Below are 20,805 nucleotides of genomic sequence, written 5' to 3'. Positions count from 1 at the left end.
TGTCTCTCTTCTCCTCTCTTTCTGTCTCTCTTCTCTCTCTCTTTCTGTCTCTCTTCTCCTCTTTCTGTCTCTCTTCTCCTCTCTTTCTGTCTCTCTCTTCTCTTTCTCTCTTCTCTTCTTTCTGTCTCTTCTGTCTCTCTTCTCCTCTCTTTCTGTCTCTCTTCTCCTCTCTTTCTGTCTCTCTTCTCCTCTCTTTCTGTCTCTCTTCTTCTCTCTTTCCGTCTCTTCTCCTCTCTTTCTGTCTCTCTTCTCTCTTTCTGTCTCTCTTCTCCTCTCTTTCTGTCTCTCTTCTCCTCTCTTTCTGTCTCTCTTTCCGTCTCTCTTCTTCTCTCTGTCTGTCTCTCTTCTCCTCTCTTTCTGTCTCTCTTCTCCTCTCTGTTTAAATATGTATTTCTCTGAGTGTAATCTGACAGTGTGTGTCTTTGTTCCAGGTGATCAAAATGACATTCCGCTAAATTGAACTCCTCTTGAGAGTCACCTGTCATTCTCACCTGTACCTGAAACTACCAGCACTAGATGTCTGTCTGTCTCTCTGTCTTCCAGTCTGTCTGTCTTTCTGCCTGTCCGCTCATTTCACCGCTTCTTTTCTGGCCTGCCCTCTAACGGAGGGGTTTTCACATTTATTAAAGTCTGTACCAGATGAAGCCAGACATACTCTTATTGTGAATCTTCTCTCTCCTCATTTCCCTGATCTAATAAAAAGGGACTCTTATTGTGAATCTTCTCTCTCCTCATTTCCCTGATCTAACTGGAAAGAGTAGACGGTTTCTCCTCTTTCTGGGGAGAATGATCCTGAATGATCCTGAATGATCCTGAATGATCCTAAATGATCCTGAATGATCACTGCCCTGCATGGAAGGGTTTGTGTCTTCCTTATGTGTGTGAGTGAGATCTCTCCCCGGCTGGTCTACTAACTGGGTTTTCTCCAAGGTGTGTGTGTGTGTGTGTGTGTGTGTGTGTGTGTGTGACTGATATTCCCCCTGGGTGTGACTCTGGCTGGTTTTGTCCCATTCACTAGGAGATTGGCTCAGAGTTCGATGAGAAGAGTGAGGATCTGAAAGAGGTGCAGGGATTGGCCAAAGAACTGTCAGACGCAGGGGCGACCTCGCTGGTGCAGCCCCGCCTCCTCCAGCTCAACACACGCTGGCAGGAGGTGGAGGCTAAATTCACCCCCTACCGCCGACAAAGTGTGAGTTCCCCCTGCCCCGTGCCAATCTGCACCGTGCCAACTTGTCCCGTGTCAACCAGGGTTGGGTTCAATTCCATTTAAATCCTGTTGAATTCAGGAAGTAATCTGAAATTCCAATTCTCTTCAATGCTTTTCAATGAGCAACATTTGGAATTGGAATTTGGTTTACTTTCTCAATTGATTGGAATTGACAGCATTCCCTGGTGCCAACTTACCCCTGCCCGCTAGCTAGTAAGAACCAACTACTAATTATAACCTGGATTGAGCTGTCAGTGAAGTCACTAATCCATTAATCAAATAGGAAAGACAAATATCAACCAACTAATATCAATCAGTGAATATCAATATCAAACATGAAATAAAGGGCTCCTGAATGAGTGAGATGCAAACACCAGACGTTGATATGATGTAGTTAACCTGTATATCCTCGTCCAGACAGACAGCAGGTATATCCTCGTCCAGACAGACAGCAGGTATATCCTCGTCCAGTCAGACAGCAGGTATATCCTCGTCCAGACAGACAGCAGGTATATTCTAGTCCAGTCAGACAGCAGGTATATTCTAGTCCAGTCCGACAGCAGGTATATTCTAGTCCAGTCCGACAGCAGGTATATTCTAGTCCAGACAGACAGCAGGTATATTCTAGTCCAGACAGACAGCAGGTATATTCTAGTCCAGACAGACAGCAGGTATATTCTAGTTTAGACAGACAGCAGGTATATCCTAGTCCAGTCAGACAGCAGGTATATCCTAGTCTAGACAGACAGCAGGTATATCCTAGTCTAGACAGACAGCAGGTATATTCTAGTCTAGACAGACAGCAAGTATATCCTAGTCTAGACAGACAGCAGGTATATCCTAGTCTAGACAGACAGCAGGTATATTCTAGTCTAGACAGACAGCAGGTATATCCTGGTCTAGACAGACAGCAGGTATATCCTAGTCTAGACAGACAGCAGGTATATCCTAGTCTAGACAGACAGCAGGTATATCCTAGTCTAGACAGACAGCAGGTATATCCTAGTCTAGACAGACAGCAGGACAGACAGCAGGTATATTCTAGTCTAGACAGACAGCAGGTATATCCTAGTCTAGACAGACAGCAGGTATATCCTAGTCTAGACAGACAGCAGGTATATTCTAGTCTAGACAGACAGCAGGTATATCCTAGTCTAGACAGACAGCAGGTATATCCTAGTCTAGACAGACAGCAGGTATATTCTAGTCCAGTCAGACAGCAGGTATATCCTAGTCCAGACAGACAGCAGGTATATCCTAGTCCAGTCAGACAACAGGTATATCCTAGTCCAATCAGACAGCAGGTATATCCCAGTCCAATCAGACGGCAGGTATATCCTAGTCCAGTCCGATAGCAAGTCTCTTAATAACAAGGGTCTGTTAAGAAGTTATTGAAGGCCCAGAGCCAAGCCAACTAGATTACATGTAGCCTTACAGTATTACTGAGGGGATGATGACATGTAGCTTTCAGACAGTATTACTGAGGGGATGATATGTAGCCTTCAGACAGTATTACTGAGGGGATGATATGTAGCCTTCAGACAGTATTACTGAGGGGATGATATGTAGCTTTCAGACAGTATTACTGAGGGATGACATGTAGCCTTCAGACAGTATTACTGAGGGGATGACATGTAGCCTTCAGACAGTATTACTGAGGGGATGATGTGTAGCCTTCAGACAGTATTACTGAGGGGATGATATGTATCCTTCAGACAGTATTACTGAGGGGATGATATGTAGCTTTCAGACAGTATTACTGAGGGATGACATGTAGCCTTCAGACAGTATTACTGAGGGGATGATATGTAGCTTTCAGACAGTATTACTGAGGGGATGATGTGTAGCTTTCAGACAGTATTACTGAGGGATGATATGTAGCCTTCAGACAGTATTACTGAAGGGATGATGTGTAGCTTTCAGACAGTATTACTGAGGGATGACATGTAGCCTTCAGACAGTATTACTGAGGGATGACATGTAGCCTTCAGACAGTATTACTGAGGGGATGATATGTAGCCTTCAGACAGTATTACTGAGGGGATGATATGTAGCCTTCAGACAGTATTACTGAGGGGATGATATGTAGCTTTCAGACAGTATTACTGAGGGGATGATGTGTAGCTTTCAGACAGTATTACTAAATGGGGGTTTTCTAGTTTTCCTCCTCAGTTGCATCATCCAGGTGTTCATCCCTCCATCCTTCCCTCAGTGTGTGAAGAAGCAGCATGTTACACACCTGGCCTCTGATTTGCTGTTCTGTTGTGTTCTGTTTCTGGTTTCCTGCCTCACATCACCACCGCATGTCCTGTCAATCAACATGGGTTGTGTCAATCACAGTCACCTGACCCCTGTCTGGAGTCACAACCAATCAATGACCCTCATGTATGTATCCAGTCACCCAATGAAAACGCACCATACTCAAATCTTCACACAGGGCTCCACACACATGAACACCTGCCTGTGTGGCAGGGCTGATGAATGAAACATTGGATTGGTGTGGAGGAGTGTGTTTAGTCATGTGAGTTGGATCATAGGGACATTTGGCTGCTTTTAAAACATCCGTCACAAGCATCAGTAGATCACAAAACAAGACAGGCATCAGTAGACCACAAAACAAGACAGGCATCAGTAGACTACAAAACAAGACAGGCATCAGTAGACCACAAAACAAGACAGGCATCAGTAGACTACAAAACAAGACAGGCATCAGTAGACCACAAAACGAGACAAGCATCAGTAGACCACAAAACAAGACAGGCATCAGTAGACCACAAAACAAGACAGGCATCAGTAGACCACAAAACAAGACAGGCATCAGTAGACTACAAAACAAGACAGGCATCAGTAGACCACAAAACGAGACAAGCATCAGTAGACCACAAAACAAGACAAGCATCAGTAGACCACAAAACGAGACAAGCATCAATAGACCACAAAACGAGACAAGCATCAGTAGACCGCAAAACGAGACAAGCATCAGTAGACCGCAAAACAAGACAAGCATCAGTAGACCACAAAACAAGACAATCATCAGTAGACCACAAAACAAGACAGGCATCAGTAGACCACAAAACAAGACAGGCACCAGTAGACCACAAAACAAGACAAGCATCAGTAGACCACAAAACAAGACAGGCATCATTAGACCACAAAACAAGACAAGCATCAGTAGACCACAAAACAAGACAAGCATCAGTAGACCACAAAACAAGACAGGCATCAGTAGACCACAAAACAAGACAGGCATCAGTAGACCACAAAACAAGACAGGCATCAGTAGACCACAAAACAAGACAGGCATCAGTAGACCACAAAACAAGACAGGCATCAGTAGACCACAAAACAAGACAAGCATCAGTAGACCACAAAACAAGCATCAGTAGACCACAAAACAAGACAGGCATCAGTAGACCACAAAACAAGACAGGCATCAGTAGACCACAAAACGAGACAAGCATCAGTAGACCACAAAACGAGACAGGCATCAGTAGACCACAAAACAAGACAAGCATCAGTAGACCACAAAACAAGCATCAGTAGACCACAAAACAAGACAAGCATCAGTAGACCACAAAACAAGACAAGCATCAGTAGACCACAAAACAAGACAAGCATCAGTAGACCACAAAACAAGACAGGCATCAGTAGACCACAAAACAAGACAAGCATCAGTAGACCACAAAACGAGACAGGCATCAGTAGACCACAAAACAAGACAGGCATCAGTAGACCACAAAACAAGACAGGCATCAGTAGACCACAAAACAAGACAGGCATCAGTAGACCACAAAACGAGACAAGCATCAGTAGACCACAAAACGAGACAGGCATCAGTAGACCACAAAACAAGACAAGCATCAGTATATCACAAAACGAGACAGGCATCAGTAGACCACAAAACAAGACAAGCATCAGTAGACCACAAAACAAGACAAGCATCAGTAGACCACAAAACAAGCATCAGTAGACCACAAAACAAGACAAGCATCAGTAGACCACAAAACAAGACAAGCATCAGTAGACCACAAAACAAGACAGGCATCAGTAGACCACAAAACAAGACAAGCATCAGTAGACCACAAAACGAGACAGGCATCAGTAGACCACAAAACAAGACAGGCATCAGTAGACCACAAAACAAGACAAGCATCAGTAGCCCACAAAACAAGACAGGCATCAGTAGACCACAGAACAAGACAGGCATCAGTAGACCACAAAACAAGACAGGCATCAGTAGACCACAAAACAGGCATCAGTAGACCACAAAACAAGACAGGCATCAGTAGACCACAAAACGAGACAAGCATCAGTAGACCACAAAACAAGACAAGCATCAGTAGACCACAAAACAAGACAAGCATCAGTAGACCACAAAACAAGACAAACCCACATGTAGTCTACATCCATCTATATTTGACAAGGCATACAGTATCAACAGTGAACACACATGAACACTATGGTGGCTGTTTCTGTCACGGTACGTCAATGACCCCTCCACTTCCTGGACCCCAGGAAGAGTATCTGCTGCCAAAGCAACAGCTAATGGGGATCCATAATAAATACCAATGACCAGGTATTTAACTGTGAAATCCCACTGTATTTACACGGTACAGACCTATGAATGACTACTTCTGTCCTCATGACTGAACCTACTCTGCCATAGCCTAGTTCCATATCTGTTGGTGCTGTGTAGCCGACTGGTTGGAACCAGGCTAACTTTAACATACTCTTAACACACAACGCACGTCTTTGTGCCTGTCAAATCACAACGCGATCCATTTTCTGATCTTTAAGAAACAGAGCCGACATAAGAGGTGAGATGGTTATGTCTTGATGTTGTTGTATTTGGGCTAAAAGGTGAGTTGAAGTGCTGTTGTGAAGTTCTGGGGAAGGCTGTTATGTGCATGATGGGATTGTTGGATGACTTCCATTGGGTTACAATTAAGAGCAACACACACAATATATACATACAGCAAACGCACAACCACAGGGACACAGTCAAGCTGTACCTTTTACACCCCACTGTGTTCTGTGCAAATGACAAATCCACGTGTGAATCAGGTATAAGCCAGTGAGCTACACTGAGTAACGAACGGTGTTTATGGAAGGATGGATTAAACACTACTGACTGGCTCATTAAACTCTCTTCTGCTCTGTCTGTCAGACTCTAAATTAACTTTACTGACACCTGTGTCCTCTATCACCTTTCTCCCTGTTCGTCAGTATTTACTCAGGTTTCTATAACTGACACATTATATCAGGTTGTCTATCCTCCTCTCTCTCTCTCTCTCTAATTCAACCTGTTCTTTAGTATTTACTCAGGTTTCAATAACCGACACATTATATCAGGTTGTCTATCCTCCTCTCTCTCTCTCTAATTCAACCTGTTCTTTAGTATTTACTCAGGTTTCAATAAGCGACACATTATATCAGGTTGTCTATCCTCCTCTCTCTCTCTCTAATTCAACCTGTTCTTTAGTATTTACTCAAGTTTCTATAACCCACACATTATATCAGGTTGTCTATCCTCCTCTCTCTCTCTCTCTCTCTCTCTCTCTCTCTCTCTCTCTCTCTCTCTAATTCAACCTGTTCTTTAGTATTTACTCAGGTTTCTATAACCCACACAATATATCAGGTTGTCTATCCTCCTCTCTCTCTCTCTAATTCAACCTGTTCTTTAGTATTTACTCAGGTTTCTATAACTGACACATTATATCAGGTTGTCTGTCTATCCTCCTCTCTCTCTCTCTCTCTCTAATTCAACCTGTTATTTAGTATTTACTCAGGTTTCAATAACCCACACAATATATCAGGTTGTCTATCCTCCTCTCTCTCTCTCTCTCTCTCTCTCTCTCTCTAATTCAACCTGTTCTTTAGTATTAACTCAGGTTTCTATAACCCACACAATATATCAGGTTGTCTATCCTCCTCTCTCTCTCTCTAATTCAACCTGTTCTTTAGTATTTACTCAGGTTTCAATAACCGACACATTATATCAGGTTGTCTATCCTCCTCTCTCTCTCTCTAATTCAACCTGTTCTTTAGTATTTACTCAGGTTTCTATAACTGACACATTATATCAGGTTGTCTATCCTCCTCTCTCTCTCTCTCTCTCTCTAATTCAACCTGTTCTTTAGTATTTACTCGGGTTTCTATAACCCACACATTATATCAGGTTGTCTATCCTCCTCTCTCTCTCTCTCTCTCTCTCTCTCTCTCTCTCTCTCTCTCTCTCTAATTCAACCTGTTCTTTAGTATTTACTCAGGTTTCTATAACCCACACAATATATCAGGTTGTCTATCCTCCTCTCTCTCTCTCTAATTCAACCTGTTATTTAGTATTTACTCAGGTTTCAATAACCCACACAATATATCAGGTTGTCTATCCTCTCTCTCTCTCTCTCTCTCTCTCTCTCTCTCTCTCTCTCTCTCTAATTCAACCTGTTCTTTAGTATTAACTCAGGTTTCTATAACCCACACAATATATCAGGTAGTCTATCCTCTCTCTCTCTCTCTCTCTCTCTCTCTCTAATTCAACCTGTTCTTTAGTATTAACTCAGGTTTCAATAACCCACACAATATATCAGGTTGTCTATCCTCTCTCTCTCTCTCTCTCTCTCTCTCTCTCTCTCTCTCTCTAATTCAACCTGTTCTTTAGTATTAACTCAGGTTTCAATAACCCACACAATATATCAGGTTGTCTATCCTCCTCTCTCTCTCTCTCTCTCTCTCTCTCTTTCTCTCTCTCTAATTCAACCTGTTCTTTAGTATTAACTCAGGTTTCAATAACCCACACAATATATCAGGTTGTCTATCCTCCACTCTCTCTCTCTAATTCAACCTGTTCTTTAGTATTTACTCAGGTTTCAATAACCGACACATTATATCAGGTTGTCTATCCTCCTCTCTCTCTCTCTAATTCAACCTGTTCTTTAGTATTTACTCGGGTTTCTATAACCCACACATTATATCAGGTTGTCTATCCTCCTCTCTCTCTCTCTCTCTCTCTCTCTCTCTCTCTCTCTCTCTCTAATTCAACCTTTTCTTCAGTGTTTACTCAGGTTTCTATAACCCACACATTATATCAGGTTGTCTATCCTCCTCTCTCTCTCTCTCTCTAATTCAACCTGTTCTTTAGTATTAACTCAGGTTTCTATAACCCACACATTATATCAGGTTGTCTATCCTCCTCTCTCTCTCTCTCTCTCTCTCTAATTCAACCTGTTCTTTAGTATTAACTCAGGTTTCTATAACCCACACAATATATCAGGTTGTCTATCCTCCTCTCTCTCTCTCTAATTCAACCTGTTCTTTAGTATTTACTCAGGTTTCAATAACCGACACATTATATCAGGTTGTCTATCCTCCTCTCTCTCTCTCTAATTCAACCTGTTCTTTAGTATTTACTCGGGTTTCTATAACCCACACATTATATCAGGTTGTCTATCCTCCTCTCTCTCTCTCTCTCTCTCTCTCTCTCTCTCTCTCTCTCTCTCTCTCTCTCTAATTCAACCTTTTCTTCAGTGTTTACTCAGGTTTCTATAACCCACACATTATATCAGGTTGTCTATCCTCCTCTCTCTCTCTCTCTCTCTCTCTCTAATTCAACCTGTTCTTTAGTATTTACTCAGGTTTCTATAACCCACACATTATATCAGGTTGTCTATCTCTCTCTCTCTCTCTCTCTCTCTCTCTCTCTCTCTCTCCCTCTCTCTAATTCAACCTGTTCTTTAGTATTTACTCAGGTTTCTATAACCCACACAATATATCAGGTTGTCTATCCTCCTCTCTCTCTCTCTAATTCAACCTGTTCTTTAGTATTTACTCAGGTTTCTATAACTGACACATTATATCAGGTTGTCTGTCTATCCTCCTCTCTCTCTCTCTCTAATTCAACCTGTTATTTAGTATTTACTCAGGTTTCTATAACTGACACATTATATCAGGTTGTCTGTCTATCCTCCTCTCTCTCTCTCTCTCTCTCTAATTCAACCTGTTATTTAGTATTTACTCAGGTTTCAATAACCCACACAATATATCAGGTTGTCTATCCTCCTCTCTCCTCTCTCTCTCTCTCTCTCTAATTCAACCTGTTCTTTAGTATTAACTCAGGTTTCTATAACCCACACAATATATCAGGTTGTCTATCCTCCTCTCTCTCTCTCTAATTCAACCTGTTCTTTAGTATTTACTCGGGTTTCTATAACCCACACATTATATCAGGTTGTCTATCCTCCTCTCTCTCTCTCTCTCTCTCTCTCTCTCTCTCTCTAATTCAACCTTTTCTTCAGTGTTTACTCAGGTTTCTATAACCCACACATTATATCAGGTTGTCTATCCTCCTCTCTCTCTCTCTCTCTCTAATTCAACCTGTTCTTTAGTATTTACTCAGGTTTCTATAACCCACACATTATATCAGGTTGTCTATCCTCCTCTCTCTCTCTCTCTCTCTCTCTCTCTCTCTCTCTCTCTCTCTCTAATTCAACCTGTTCTTTAGTATTTACTCAGGTTTCTATAACCCACACAATATATCAGGTTGTCTATCCTCCTCTCTCTCTCTCTAATTCAACCTGTTCTTTAGTATTTACTCAGGTTTCTATAACCCACACAATATATCAGGTTGTCTATCCTCCTCTCTCTCTCTCTCTCTCTCTCTAATTCAACCTGTTCTTTAGTATTAACTCAGGTTTCTATAACCCACACAATATATCAGGTTGTCTATCCTCCTCTCTCTCTCTCTAATTCAACCTGTTCTTTAGTATTTACTCAGGTTTCAATAATCGACACATTATATCAGGTTGTCTATCCTCCTCTCTCTCTCTCTAATTCAACCTGTTCTTTAGTATTTACTCAGGTTTCTATAACCGACACTTTATATCAGGTTGTCTGTCTATCCTCCTCTCTCTCTCTCTAATTCAACCTGTTCTTTAGTATTTACTCGGGTTTCTATAACCCACACATTATATCAGGTTGTCTATCCTCCTCTCTCTCTCTCTCTCTCTCTCTCTCTCTAATTCAACCTTTTCTTCAGTGTTTACTCAGGTTTCTATAACCCACACATTATATCGGGTTGTCTATCCTCCTCTCTCTCTCTCTCTCTCTCTCTCTAATTCAACCTGTTATTTAGTATTTACTCAGGTTTCAATAACCCACACAATATATCAGGTTGTCTATCCTCTCTCTCTCTCTCTCTCTCTCTCTCTCTCTCTCTCTCTCTAATTCAACCTGTTCTTTAGTATTAACTCAGGTTTCTATAACCCACACAATATATCAGGTTGTCTATCCTCTCTCTCTCTCTCTCTAATTCAACCTGTTCTTTAGTATTAACTCAGGTTTCAATAACCCACACAATATATCAGGTTGTCTATCCTCCTCTCTCTCTCTCTCTCTCTCTCTCTCTCTCTCTCTCTCTAATTCAACCTGTTCTTTAGTATTAACTCAGGTTTCAATAACCCACACAATATATCAGGTTGTCTCCTCTCTCTCTCTCTCTCTCTCTCTCTCTCTCTCTCTCTCTAATTCAACCTGTTCTTTAGTATTAACTCAGGTTTCAATAACCCACACAATATATCAGGTTGTCTATCCTCTCTCTCTCTCTCTCTAATTCAACCTGTTCTTTAGTATTTACTCAGGTTTCAATAACCCACACAATATATCAGGTTGTCTATCCTCCTCTCTCTCTCTCTAATTCAACTCTGTTCTTTCTATTCAACCTGTTCTTTAGTATTAACTCAGGTTTCTATAACCCACACAATATATCAGGTTGTCTATCCTCCTCTCTCTCTCTCTAATTCAACCTGTTCTTTAGTATTTACTCAGGTTTCTATAACTGACACATTATATCAGGTTGTCTATCCTCTCTCTCTCTCTCTCTAATTCAACCTGTTCTTTAGTATTTACTCAGGTTTCTATAACCCACACATTATATCAGGTTGTCTATCCTCCTCTCTCTCTCTCTCTCTCTCTCTCTCTCTCTCTCTCTAATTCAACCTGTTCTTTAGTATTTACTCAGGTTTCTATAACCCACACATTATATCAGGTTGTCTATCCTCCCTCTCTCTCTCTCTAATTCAACCTGTTCTTTAGTATTTACTCAGGTTTCTATAACCCACACATTATATCAGGTTGTCTATCCTCCTCTCTCTCTCTCTAATTCAACCTGTTCTTTAGTATTTACTCAGGTTTCTATAACCCACACATTATATCAGGTTGTCTATCCTCCTCTCTCTCTCTCTCTCTCTCTCTCTCTCTCTCTCTCTCTCTCTAATTCAACCTTTTCTTTAGTATTTACTCAGGTTTCTATAACCCACACATTATATCAGTTGTTGTCTATCCTCCTCTCTCTCTCTCTCTCTCTCTCTCTAATTCAACCTGTTCTTTAGTATTTACTCAGGTTTCTATAACCCACACATTATATCAGGTTGTCTATCCTCTCTCTCTCTCTCTCTCTCTCTCTCTCTCTCTAATTCAACCTGTTCTTTAGTATTTACTCAGGTTTCTATAACCCACACAATATATCAGGTTGTCTATCCTCCTCTCTCTCTCTCTAATTCAACCTGTTCTTTAGTATTTACTCAGGTTTCTATAACTGACACATTATATCAGGTTGTCTGTCCTCTCTCCTCTCTCTCTCTCTCTCTCTCTAATTCAACCTGTTCTTTAGTATTTACTCAGGTTTCTATAACCCACACATTATATCAGGTTGTCTATCTATCCTCCTCTCTCTCTCTCTCTCTCTAATTCAACCTGTTCTTTAGTATTTACTCAGGTTTCAATAACCCACACATTATATCAGGTTGTCTATCCTCCTCTCTCTCTCTCCTCTCTAATTCAACCTGTTCTTTAGTATTAACTCAGGTTTCTATAACTGACACAATATATCAGGTTGTCTATCCTCTCTCTCTCTCTCTAATTCTAATTCAACCTGTTCTTTAGTATTTACTCAGGTTTCTATAACCCACACATTATATCAGGTTGTCTATCCTCCTCCTCTCTCTCTCTCTCTCTCTCTCTCTCTCTCTCTCTCTCTCTCTAATTCAACCTGTTCTTTAGTATTTACTCAGGTTTCTATAACCCACACAATATATCAGGTTGTCTATCCTCCTCTCTCTCTCTCTAATTCAACCTGTTCTTTAGTATTTACTCAGGTTTCTATAACTGACACATTATATCAGGTTGTCTGTCTATCCTCCTCCTCTCTCTCTCTCTCTCTCTCTCTCTAATTCAACCTGTTATTTAGTATTTACTCAGGTTTCAATAACCCACACAATATATCAGGTTGTCTATCCTCCTCTCTCTCTCTCTCTCTCTCTCTCTCTCTCTCTCTCTCTCTAATTCAACCTGTTCTTTAGTATTAACTCAGGTTTCTATAACCCACACAATATATCAGGTAGTCTATCCTCCTCTCTCTCTCTCTCTCTCTCTCTCTCTAATTCAACCTGTTCTTTAGTATTAACTCAGGTTTCAATAACCTGACACAATATATCAGGTTGTCTATCCTCCTCTCTCTCTCTCTCTCTCTCTCTCTCTCTCTCTCTAATTCAACCTGTTCTTTAGTATTAACTCAGGTTTCAATAACCCACACAATATATCAGGTTGTCTATCCTCCTCTCTCTCTCTCTCTCTCTCTCTCTCTCTCTCTCTCTCTCTAATTCAACCTGTTCTTTAGTATTAACTCAGGTTTCAATAACCCACACAATATATCAGGTTGTCTATCCTCCTCTCTCTCTCTCTAATTCAACCTGTTCTTTAGTATTTACTCAGGTTTCAATCTCACATTATATCAGGTTGTCTATCCTCCTCTCTCTCTCTCTAATTCAACCTGTTCTTTAGTATTAACTCAGGTTTCTATAACCCACACATTATATCAGGTTGTCTATCCTCTCTCTCTCTCTCTCTCTCTCTCTCTCTCTCTCTCTCTCTAATTCAACCTGTTCTTTAGTGTTAACTCAGGTTTCTATAACCCACACATATATCAGGTTGTCTATCCTCCTCTCTCTCTCTCTCTCTCTCTCTCTCTCTCTCTCTAATTCAACCTGTTCTTTAGTATTAACTCAGGTTTCTATAACCCACACAATATATCAGGTTGTCTATCCTCCTCTCTCTCTCTCTAATTCAACCTGTTCTTTAGTATTTACTCAGGTTTCAATAACCGACACATTATATCAGGTTGTCTATCCTCCTCTCTCTCTCTCTAATTCAACCTGTTCTTTAGTATTTACTCGGGTTTCTATAACCCACACATTATATCAGGTTGTCTATCCTCCTCTCTCTCTCTCTCTCTCTCTAATTCAACCTGTTATTTAGTATTTACTCAGGTTTCAATAACCCACACAATATATCAGGTTGTCTATCCTCTCTCTCTCTCTCTCTCTCTCTCTCTCTCTAATTCAACCTGTTCTTTAGTATTTACTCAGGTTTCTATAACCCACACATTATATCAGGTTGTCTATCTCTCTCTCTCTCTCTCTCTCTAATTCAACCTGTTCTTTAGTATTTACTCAGGTTTCTATAACCCACACATTATATCAGGTTGTCTATCCTCTCTCTCTCTCTCTCTCTCTCTCTCTCTCTCTCTCTCTCTCTCTCTCTAATTCAACCTGTTCTTTAGTATTTACTCAGGTTTCTATAACCCACACAATATATCAGGTTGTCTATCTCTCTCTCTCTCTCTAATTCAACCTGTTCTTTAGTATTTACTCAGGTTTCTATAACTGACACATTATATCAGGTTGTCTGTCTATCTCTCTCTCTCTCTCTCTCTCTCTCTAATTCAACCTGTTCTTTAGTATTTACTCAGGTTTCTATAACTGACACATATATCAGGTTGTCTGTCTATCCTCTCTCTCTCTCTCTCTCTCTAATTCAACCTGTTCTTTAGTATTTACTCAGGTTTCAATAACCCACACAATATATCAGGTTGTCTATCCTCTCTCTCTCTCTCTCTCTCTCTCTCTAATTCAACCTGTTCTTTAGTATTAACTCAGGTTTCTATAACCCACACAATATATCAGGTTGTCTATCCTCCTCTCTCTCTCTCTAATTCAACCTGTTCTTTAGTATTTACTCAACCAGGTTGTCTCTAATTCAACCTGTTCTTTAGTATTTACTCAGGTTTCTATAACCGACACATTATATCAGGTTGTCTGTCTATCTCTCCTCTCTCTCTCTCTCTCTAATTCAACCTGTTCTTTAGTATTTACTCAGGTTTCTATAACCCACACATTATATCAGGTTGTCTATCCTCCTCTCTCTCTCTCTCTCTCTCTCTCTCTCTCTAATTCAACCTTTTCTCAACCTTTTCTCAGGTTTCAGTGTTTACTCAGGTTTCTATAACCCACACATTATATCAGGTTGTCTATCCTCTCTCTCTCTCTCTCTCTCTCTCTAATTCAACCTGTTCTTTAGTATTTACTCAGGTTTCTATAACCCACACAATATATCAGGTTGTCTATCCTCCTCCTCCTCTCTCTCTCTCTCTCTCTCTCTCTCTCTCTCTCTCTCTCTCTAATTCAACCTGTTCTTTAGTGTTTACTCAGGTTTCTATAACCCACACATTATATCAGGTTGTCTATCCTCCTCTCTCTCTCTCTCTCTCTCTCTCTCTCTAATTCAACCTGTTCTTTAGTATTTACTCAGGTTTCTATAACCCACACATTATATCAGGTTGTCTATCCTCCTCTCTCTCTCTCTCTCTCTCTCTCTCTCTCTCTCTCTCTCTAATTCAACCTGTTCTTTAGTATTTACTCAGGTTTCTATAACCCACACAATATATCAGGTTGTCTATCCTCCTCTCTCTCTCTCTAATTCAACCTGTTCTTTAGTATTTACTCAGGTTTCTATAACTGACACATTATATCAGGTTGTTGTCTATCCCTCCTCTCTCTCTCTCTCTCTAATTCAACCTGTTCTTTAGTATTTACTCAGGTTTCTATAACCCACACAATATATCAGGTTGTCTATCCTCCTCTCTCTCTCTCTCTCTCTCTCTCTCTCTCTCTCTAATTCAACCTTTTCTTTAGTGTTTAACTCAGGTTTCTATAACCCACACAATATATCAGGTTGTCTATCCTCCTCTCTCTCTCTCTCTAATTCAACCTGTTCTTTAGTATTAACTCAGGTTTCTATAACCCACACAATATATCAGGTTGTCTATCCTCCTCCTCTCTCTCTCTCTCTCTCTCTCTCTCTCTAATTCAACCTGTTCTTTAGTATTAACTCAGGTTTCTATAACCCACACAATATATCAGGTTGTCTATCCTCCTCTCTCTCTCTCTAATTCAACCTGTTCTTTAGTATTTACTCAGGTTTCAATAACTGACACATTATATCAGGTTGTCTATCCTCTCTCTCTCTCTCTAATTCAACCTGTTCTTTAGTATTTACTCGGGTTTCTATAACCACACATTATATCAGGTTGTCTATCCTCCTCTCTCTCTCTCTCTCTCTCTCTCTCTCTCTCTCTCTCTCTCTCTCTAATTCAACCTTTTCTTCAGTGTTTACTCAGGTTTCTATAACCCACACATTATATCAGGTTGTCTATCCTCTCTCTCTCTCTCTCTCTCTCTCTCTAATTCAACCTGTTCTTTAGTATTTACTCAGGTTTCTATAACCCACACATTATATCAGGTTGTCTGTCTCTCTCTCTCTCCTCCTCTCTCTCTCTCTCTCTCTCTCTCTAATTCAACCTGTTCTTTAGTATTTACTCAGGTTTCAATAACCCACACAATATATCAGGTTGTCTATCCTCTCTCTCTCTCTCTCTAATTCAACCTGTTCTTTAGTATTTACTCAGGTTTCTATAACCCACACATTATATCAGGTTGTCTGTATCCTCTCTCTCTCTCTCTCTCTCTCTCTAATTCAACCTGTTCTTTAGTATTTACTCAGGTTTCTATAACCCACACAATATATCAGGTTGTCTATCCTGTCTCTCTCTCTCTCTCTCTCTCTCTCTCTCTCTCTAATTCAACCTGTTCTTTAGTATTAACTCAGGTTTCAATAACCCACACAATATATCAGGTTGTCTATCCTCCTCTCTCTCTCTCTCTCTCTCTCTCTCTAATTCAACCTGTTCTTTAGTATTAACTCAGGTTTCAATAACCCACACAATATATCAGGTTGTCTATCCTCCTCTCTCTCTCTCTAATTCAACCTGTTCTTTAGTATTTACTCAGGTTTCAATAACCGACACATTATATCAGGTTGTCTATCCTCCTCTCTCTCTCTCTAATTCAACCTGTTCTTTAGTATTTACTCGGGTTTCTATAACCCACACATTATATCAGGTTGTCTATCCTCCTCTCTCTCTCTCTCTCTCTCTCTCTCTCTCTCTCTCTAATTCAACCTTTTCTTCAGTGTTTACTCAGGTTTCTATAACCCACACATTATATCAGGTTGTCTATCCTCCTCTCTCTCTCTCTCTCTAATTCAACCTGTTCTTTAGTATTAACTCAGGTTTCTATAACCCACACATTATATCAGGTTGTCTATCCTCCTCTCTCTCTCTCTCTCTCTCTCTCTCTCTCTCTAATTCAACCTGTTCTTTAGTATTAACTCAGGTTTCTATAACCCACACAATATATCAGGTTGTCTATCCTCCTCTCTCTCTCTCTAATTCAACCTGTTCTTTAGTATTTACTCAGGTTTCTATAACCCACACATTATATCAGGTTGTCTATCCTCCTCTCTCTCTCTCTAATTCAACCTGTTCTTTAGTATTTACTCAGGTTTCTATAACCCACACATTATATCAGGTTGTCTATCTCCTCTCTCTCTCTCTCTCTCTCTCTCTCTCTCTCTCTCTCTAATTCAACCTTTTCTTCAGTGTTTACTCAGGTTTCTATCACAATTCAACCTGTTCTTTAGTATATCAGGTTTCTATTGTCTATCCTCCTCTCTCTCTCTCTCTCTCTCTCTCTAATTCAACCTGTTCTTTAGTATTTACTCAGGTTTCTATAACCCACACAATATATCAGGTTGTCTATCTCTCTCTCTCTCTCTCTCTCTAATTCAACCTGTTCTTTAGTATTTACTCAGGTTTCTATAACCCACACATTATATATCAGGTTGTCTATCCTCTCTCTCTCTCTCTCTAATTCAACCTGTTCTTTAGTATTTACTCAGGTTTCTATAACTGACACATTATATCAGGTTGTTGTCTCTCTCTCTCTCTCTCTCTCTCTCTCTCTAATTCAACCTGTTCTTTAGTATTTACTCAGGTTTCTATAACCCACACATTATATCAGGTTGTTGTCTATCCTCCTCTCTCTCTCTCTCTCTCTCTAATTCAACCTGTTATTTAGTATTTACTCAGGTTTCAATAACCCACAATATATCAGGTTGTCTATCCTCTCTCTCTCTCTCTCTCTCTCTCTCTCTCTCTAATTCAACCTGTTCTTTAGTATTAACTCAGGTTTCTATAACCCACACAATATATCAGGTTGTCTATCCTCCTCTCTCTCTCTCTAATTCAACCTGTTCTTTAGTATTTACTCAGGTTTCTATAACCCACACATTATATCAGGTTGTCTATCCTCCTCTCTCTCTCTCTCTCTCTCTAATTCTCTCTCTAATTCTTTTTTCTTCAGTGTTTACTCAGGTTTCTATAACCCACACAATATATCAGGTTGTCTATCCTCCTCTCTCTCTCTCTCTCTAATTCAACCTGTTCTTTAGTATTTACTCAGGTTTCTATAACCCACACATTATATCAGGTTGTCTATCCTCTCTCTCTCTCTCTCTAATTCAACCTCTTCTTTAGTATTTAATTCAACCTGTTCTTTAGTATTTACTCAGGTTTCTATAACCCACACAATATATCAGGTTGTCTATCCTCCTCTCTCTCTCTCTAATTCAACCTGTTCTTTAGTATTTACTCAGGTTTCTATAACCCACACAATATATCAGGTTGTCTATCCTCCTCTCTCTCTCTCTCTCTCTCTCTAATTCAACCTGTTCTTTAGTATTAACTCAGGTTTCTATAACCCACACAATATATCAGGTTGTCTATCCTCCTCTCTCTCTCTCTAATTCAACCTGTTCTTTAGTATTTACTCAGGTTTCAATAATCGACACATTATATCAGGTTGTCTATCCTCCTCTCTCTCTCTCTAATTCAACCTGTTCTTTAGTATTTACTCAGGTTTCTATAACCGACACTTTATATCAGGTTGTCTGTCTATCCTCCTCTCTCTCTCTCTCTAATTCAACCTGTTCTTTAGTATTTACTCGGGTTTCTATAACCCACACATTATATCAGGTTGTCTATCCTCCTCTCTCTCTCTCTCTCTCTCTCTCTCTCTCTAATTCAACCTTTTCTTCAGTGTTTACTCAGGTTTCTATAACCCACACATTATATCGGGTTGTCTATCCTCTCTCTCTCTCTCTCTCTCTCTAATTCAACCTGTTATTTAGTATTTACTCAGGTTTCAATAACCCACACAATATATCAGGTTGTCTATCCTCCTCTCTCTCTCTCTCTCTCTCTCTCTCTCTCTCTCTCTCTCTCTAATTCAACCTGTTCTTTAGTATTAACTCAGGTTTCTATAACCCACACAATATATCAGGTAGTCTATCCTCCTCTCTCTCTCTCTCTCTCTCTCTCTCTAATTCAACCTGTTCTTTAGTATTAACTCAGGTTTCAATAACCCACACAATATATCAGGTTGTCTATCCTCCTCTCTCTCTCTCTCTCTCTCTCTCTCTCTCTCTCTCTCTAATTCAACCTGTTCTTTAGGATTAACTCAGGTTTCAATAACCCACACAATATATCAGGTTGTCTATCCTCCTCTCTCTCTCTCTCTCTCTCTCTCTCTCTCTCTCTCTAATTCAACCTGTTCTTTAGTATTAACTCAGGTTTCAATAACCCACACAATATATCAGGTTGTCTATCCTCCTCTCTCTCTCTCTAATTCAACCTGTTCTTTAGTATTTACTCAGGTTTCAATAACCGACACATTATATCAGGTTGTCTATCCTCCTCTCTCTCTCTCTAATTCAACCTGTTCTTTAGTATTTACTCGGGTTTCTATAACCCACACATTATATCAGGTTGTCTATCCTCCTCTCTCTCTCTCTCTCTCTCTCTCTCTCTCTCTCTCTCTAATTCAACCTTTTCTTCAGTGTTTACTCAGGTTTCTATAACCCACACATTATATCAGGTTGTCTATCCTCCTCTCTCTCTCTCTCTCTAATTCAACCTGTTCTTTAGTATTAACTCAGGTTTCTATAACCCACACATTATATCAGGTTGTCTATCCTCCTCTCCTCCTCTCTCTCTCTCTCTCTCTCTCTCTCTCTCTCTCTCTCTCTAATTCAACCTGTTCTTTAGTATTAACTCAGGTTTCTATAACCCACACAATATATCAGGTTGTCTATCCTCCTCTCTCTCTCTCTAATTCAACCTGTTCTTTAGTATTTACTCAGGTTTCAATAACCGACACATTATATCAGGTTGTCTATCCTCCTCTCTCTCTCTCTAATTCAACCTGTTCTTTAGTATTTACTCGGGTTTCTATAACCCACACATTATATCAGGTTGTCTATCCTCCTCCTCTCTCTCTCTCTCTCTCTCTCTCTCTCTCTCTCTCTCTCTCTCTCTAATTCAACCTTTTCTTCAGTGTTTACTCAGGTTTCTATAACCCACACATTATATCAGGTTGTCTATCCTCCTCTCTCTCTCTCTCTCTCTCTCTCTAATTCAACCTGTTCTTTAGTATTTACTCAGGTTTCTATAACCCACACATTATATCAGGTTGTCTATCCTCTCTCTCTCTCTCTCTCTCTCTCTCTCCCTCTCTCTAATTCAACCTGTTCTTTAGTATTTACTCAGGTTTCTATAACCCACACAATATATCAGGTTGTCTATCCTCCTCTCTCTCTCTCTAATTCAACCTGTTCTTTAGTATTTACTCAGGTTTCTATAACTGACACATTATATCAGGTTGTCTGTCTATCCTCCTCTCTCTCTCTCTCTCTAATTCAACCTGTTATTTAGTATTTACTCAGGTTTCTATAACTGACACATTATATCAGGTTGTCTGTCTATCCTCCTCTCTCTCTCTCTCTCTCTCTCTCTCTAATTCAACCTGTTATTTAGTATTTACTCAGGTTTCAATAACCCACACAATATATCAGGTTGTCTATCCTCCTCTCTCTCTCTCTCTCTCTCTCTAATTCAACCTGTTCTTTAGTATTAACTCAGGTTTCTATAACCCACACAATATATCAGGTTGTCTATCCTCCTCTCTCTCTCTCTAATTCAACCTGTTCTTTAGTATTTACTCGGGTTTCTATAACCCACACATTATATCAGGTTGTCTATCCTCCTCTCTCTCTCTCTCTCTCTCTCTCTCTCTCTAATTCAACCTTTTCTTCAGTGTTTACTCAGGTTTCTATAACCCACACATTATATCAGGTTGTCTATCCTCCTCTCTCTCTCTCTCTCTCTCTAATTCAACCTGTTCTTTAGTATTTACTCAGGTTTCTATAACCCACACATTATATCAGGTTGTCTCTCCTCTCTCTCTCTCTCTCTCTCTCTCTCTCTCTCTCTCTCTCTCTCTCTCTCTCTAATTCAACCTGTTCTTTAGTAT

At 40.1% G+C, this 20,805-nt stretch overlaps 1 protein-coding gene across 1 annotated transcript in view; it reads left to right on the top strand.

The window, feature by feature from the left end:
- LOC115117475 (dystrophin-like) overlaps positions 1 to 20,805 on the top strand; it is a 214,835-nt gene that overhangs the window by 58,737 nt on the left and 135,293 nt on the right. The window contains 2 exon segments of the mRNA XM_065022730.1: positions 1,019 to 1,189; positions 3,548 to 3,592. Coding sequence (XP_064878802.1) covers positions 1,019 to 1,189; positions 3,548 to 3,592 — 216 coding nt within the window.

The sequence above is a fragment of the Oncorhynchus nerka genome, linkage group LG2 (genome assembly GCF_034236695.1).
Source record: "Oncorhynchus nerka isolate Pitt River linkage group LG2, Oner_Uvic_2.0, whole genome shotgun sequence".
Lineage (NCBI taxonomy): Eukaryota > Metazoa > Chordata > Actinopteri > Salmoniformes > Salmonidae > Oncorhynchus > Oncorhynchus nerka.
Note: the sequence above shows the minus strand (reverse complement) of the source record. Positions and strands in the feature narration are given on the sequence as shown.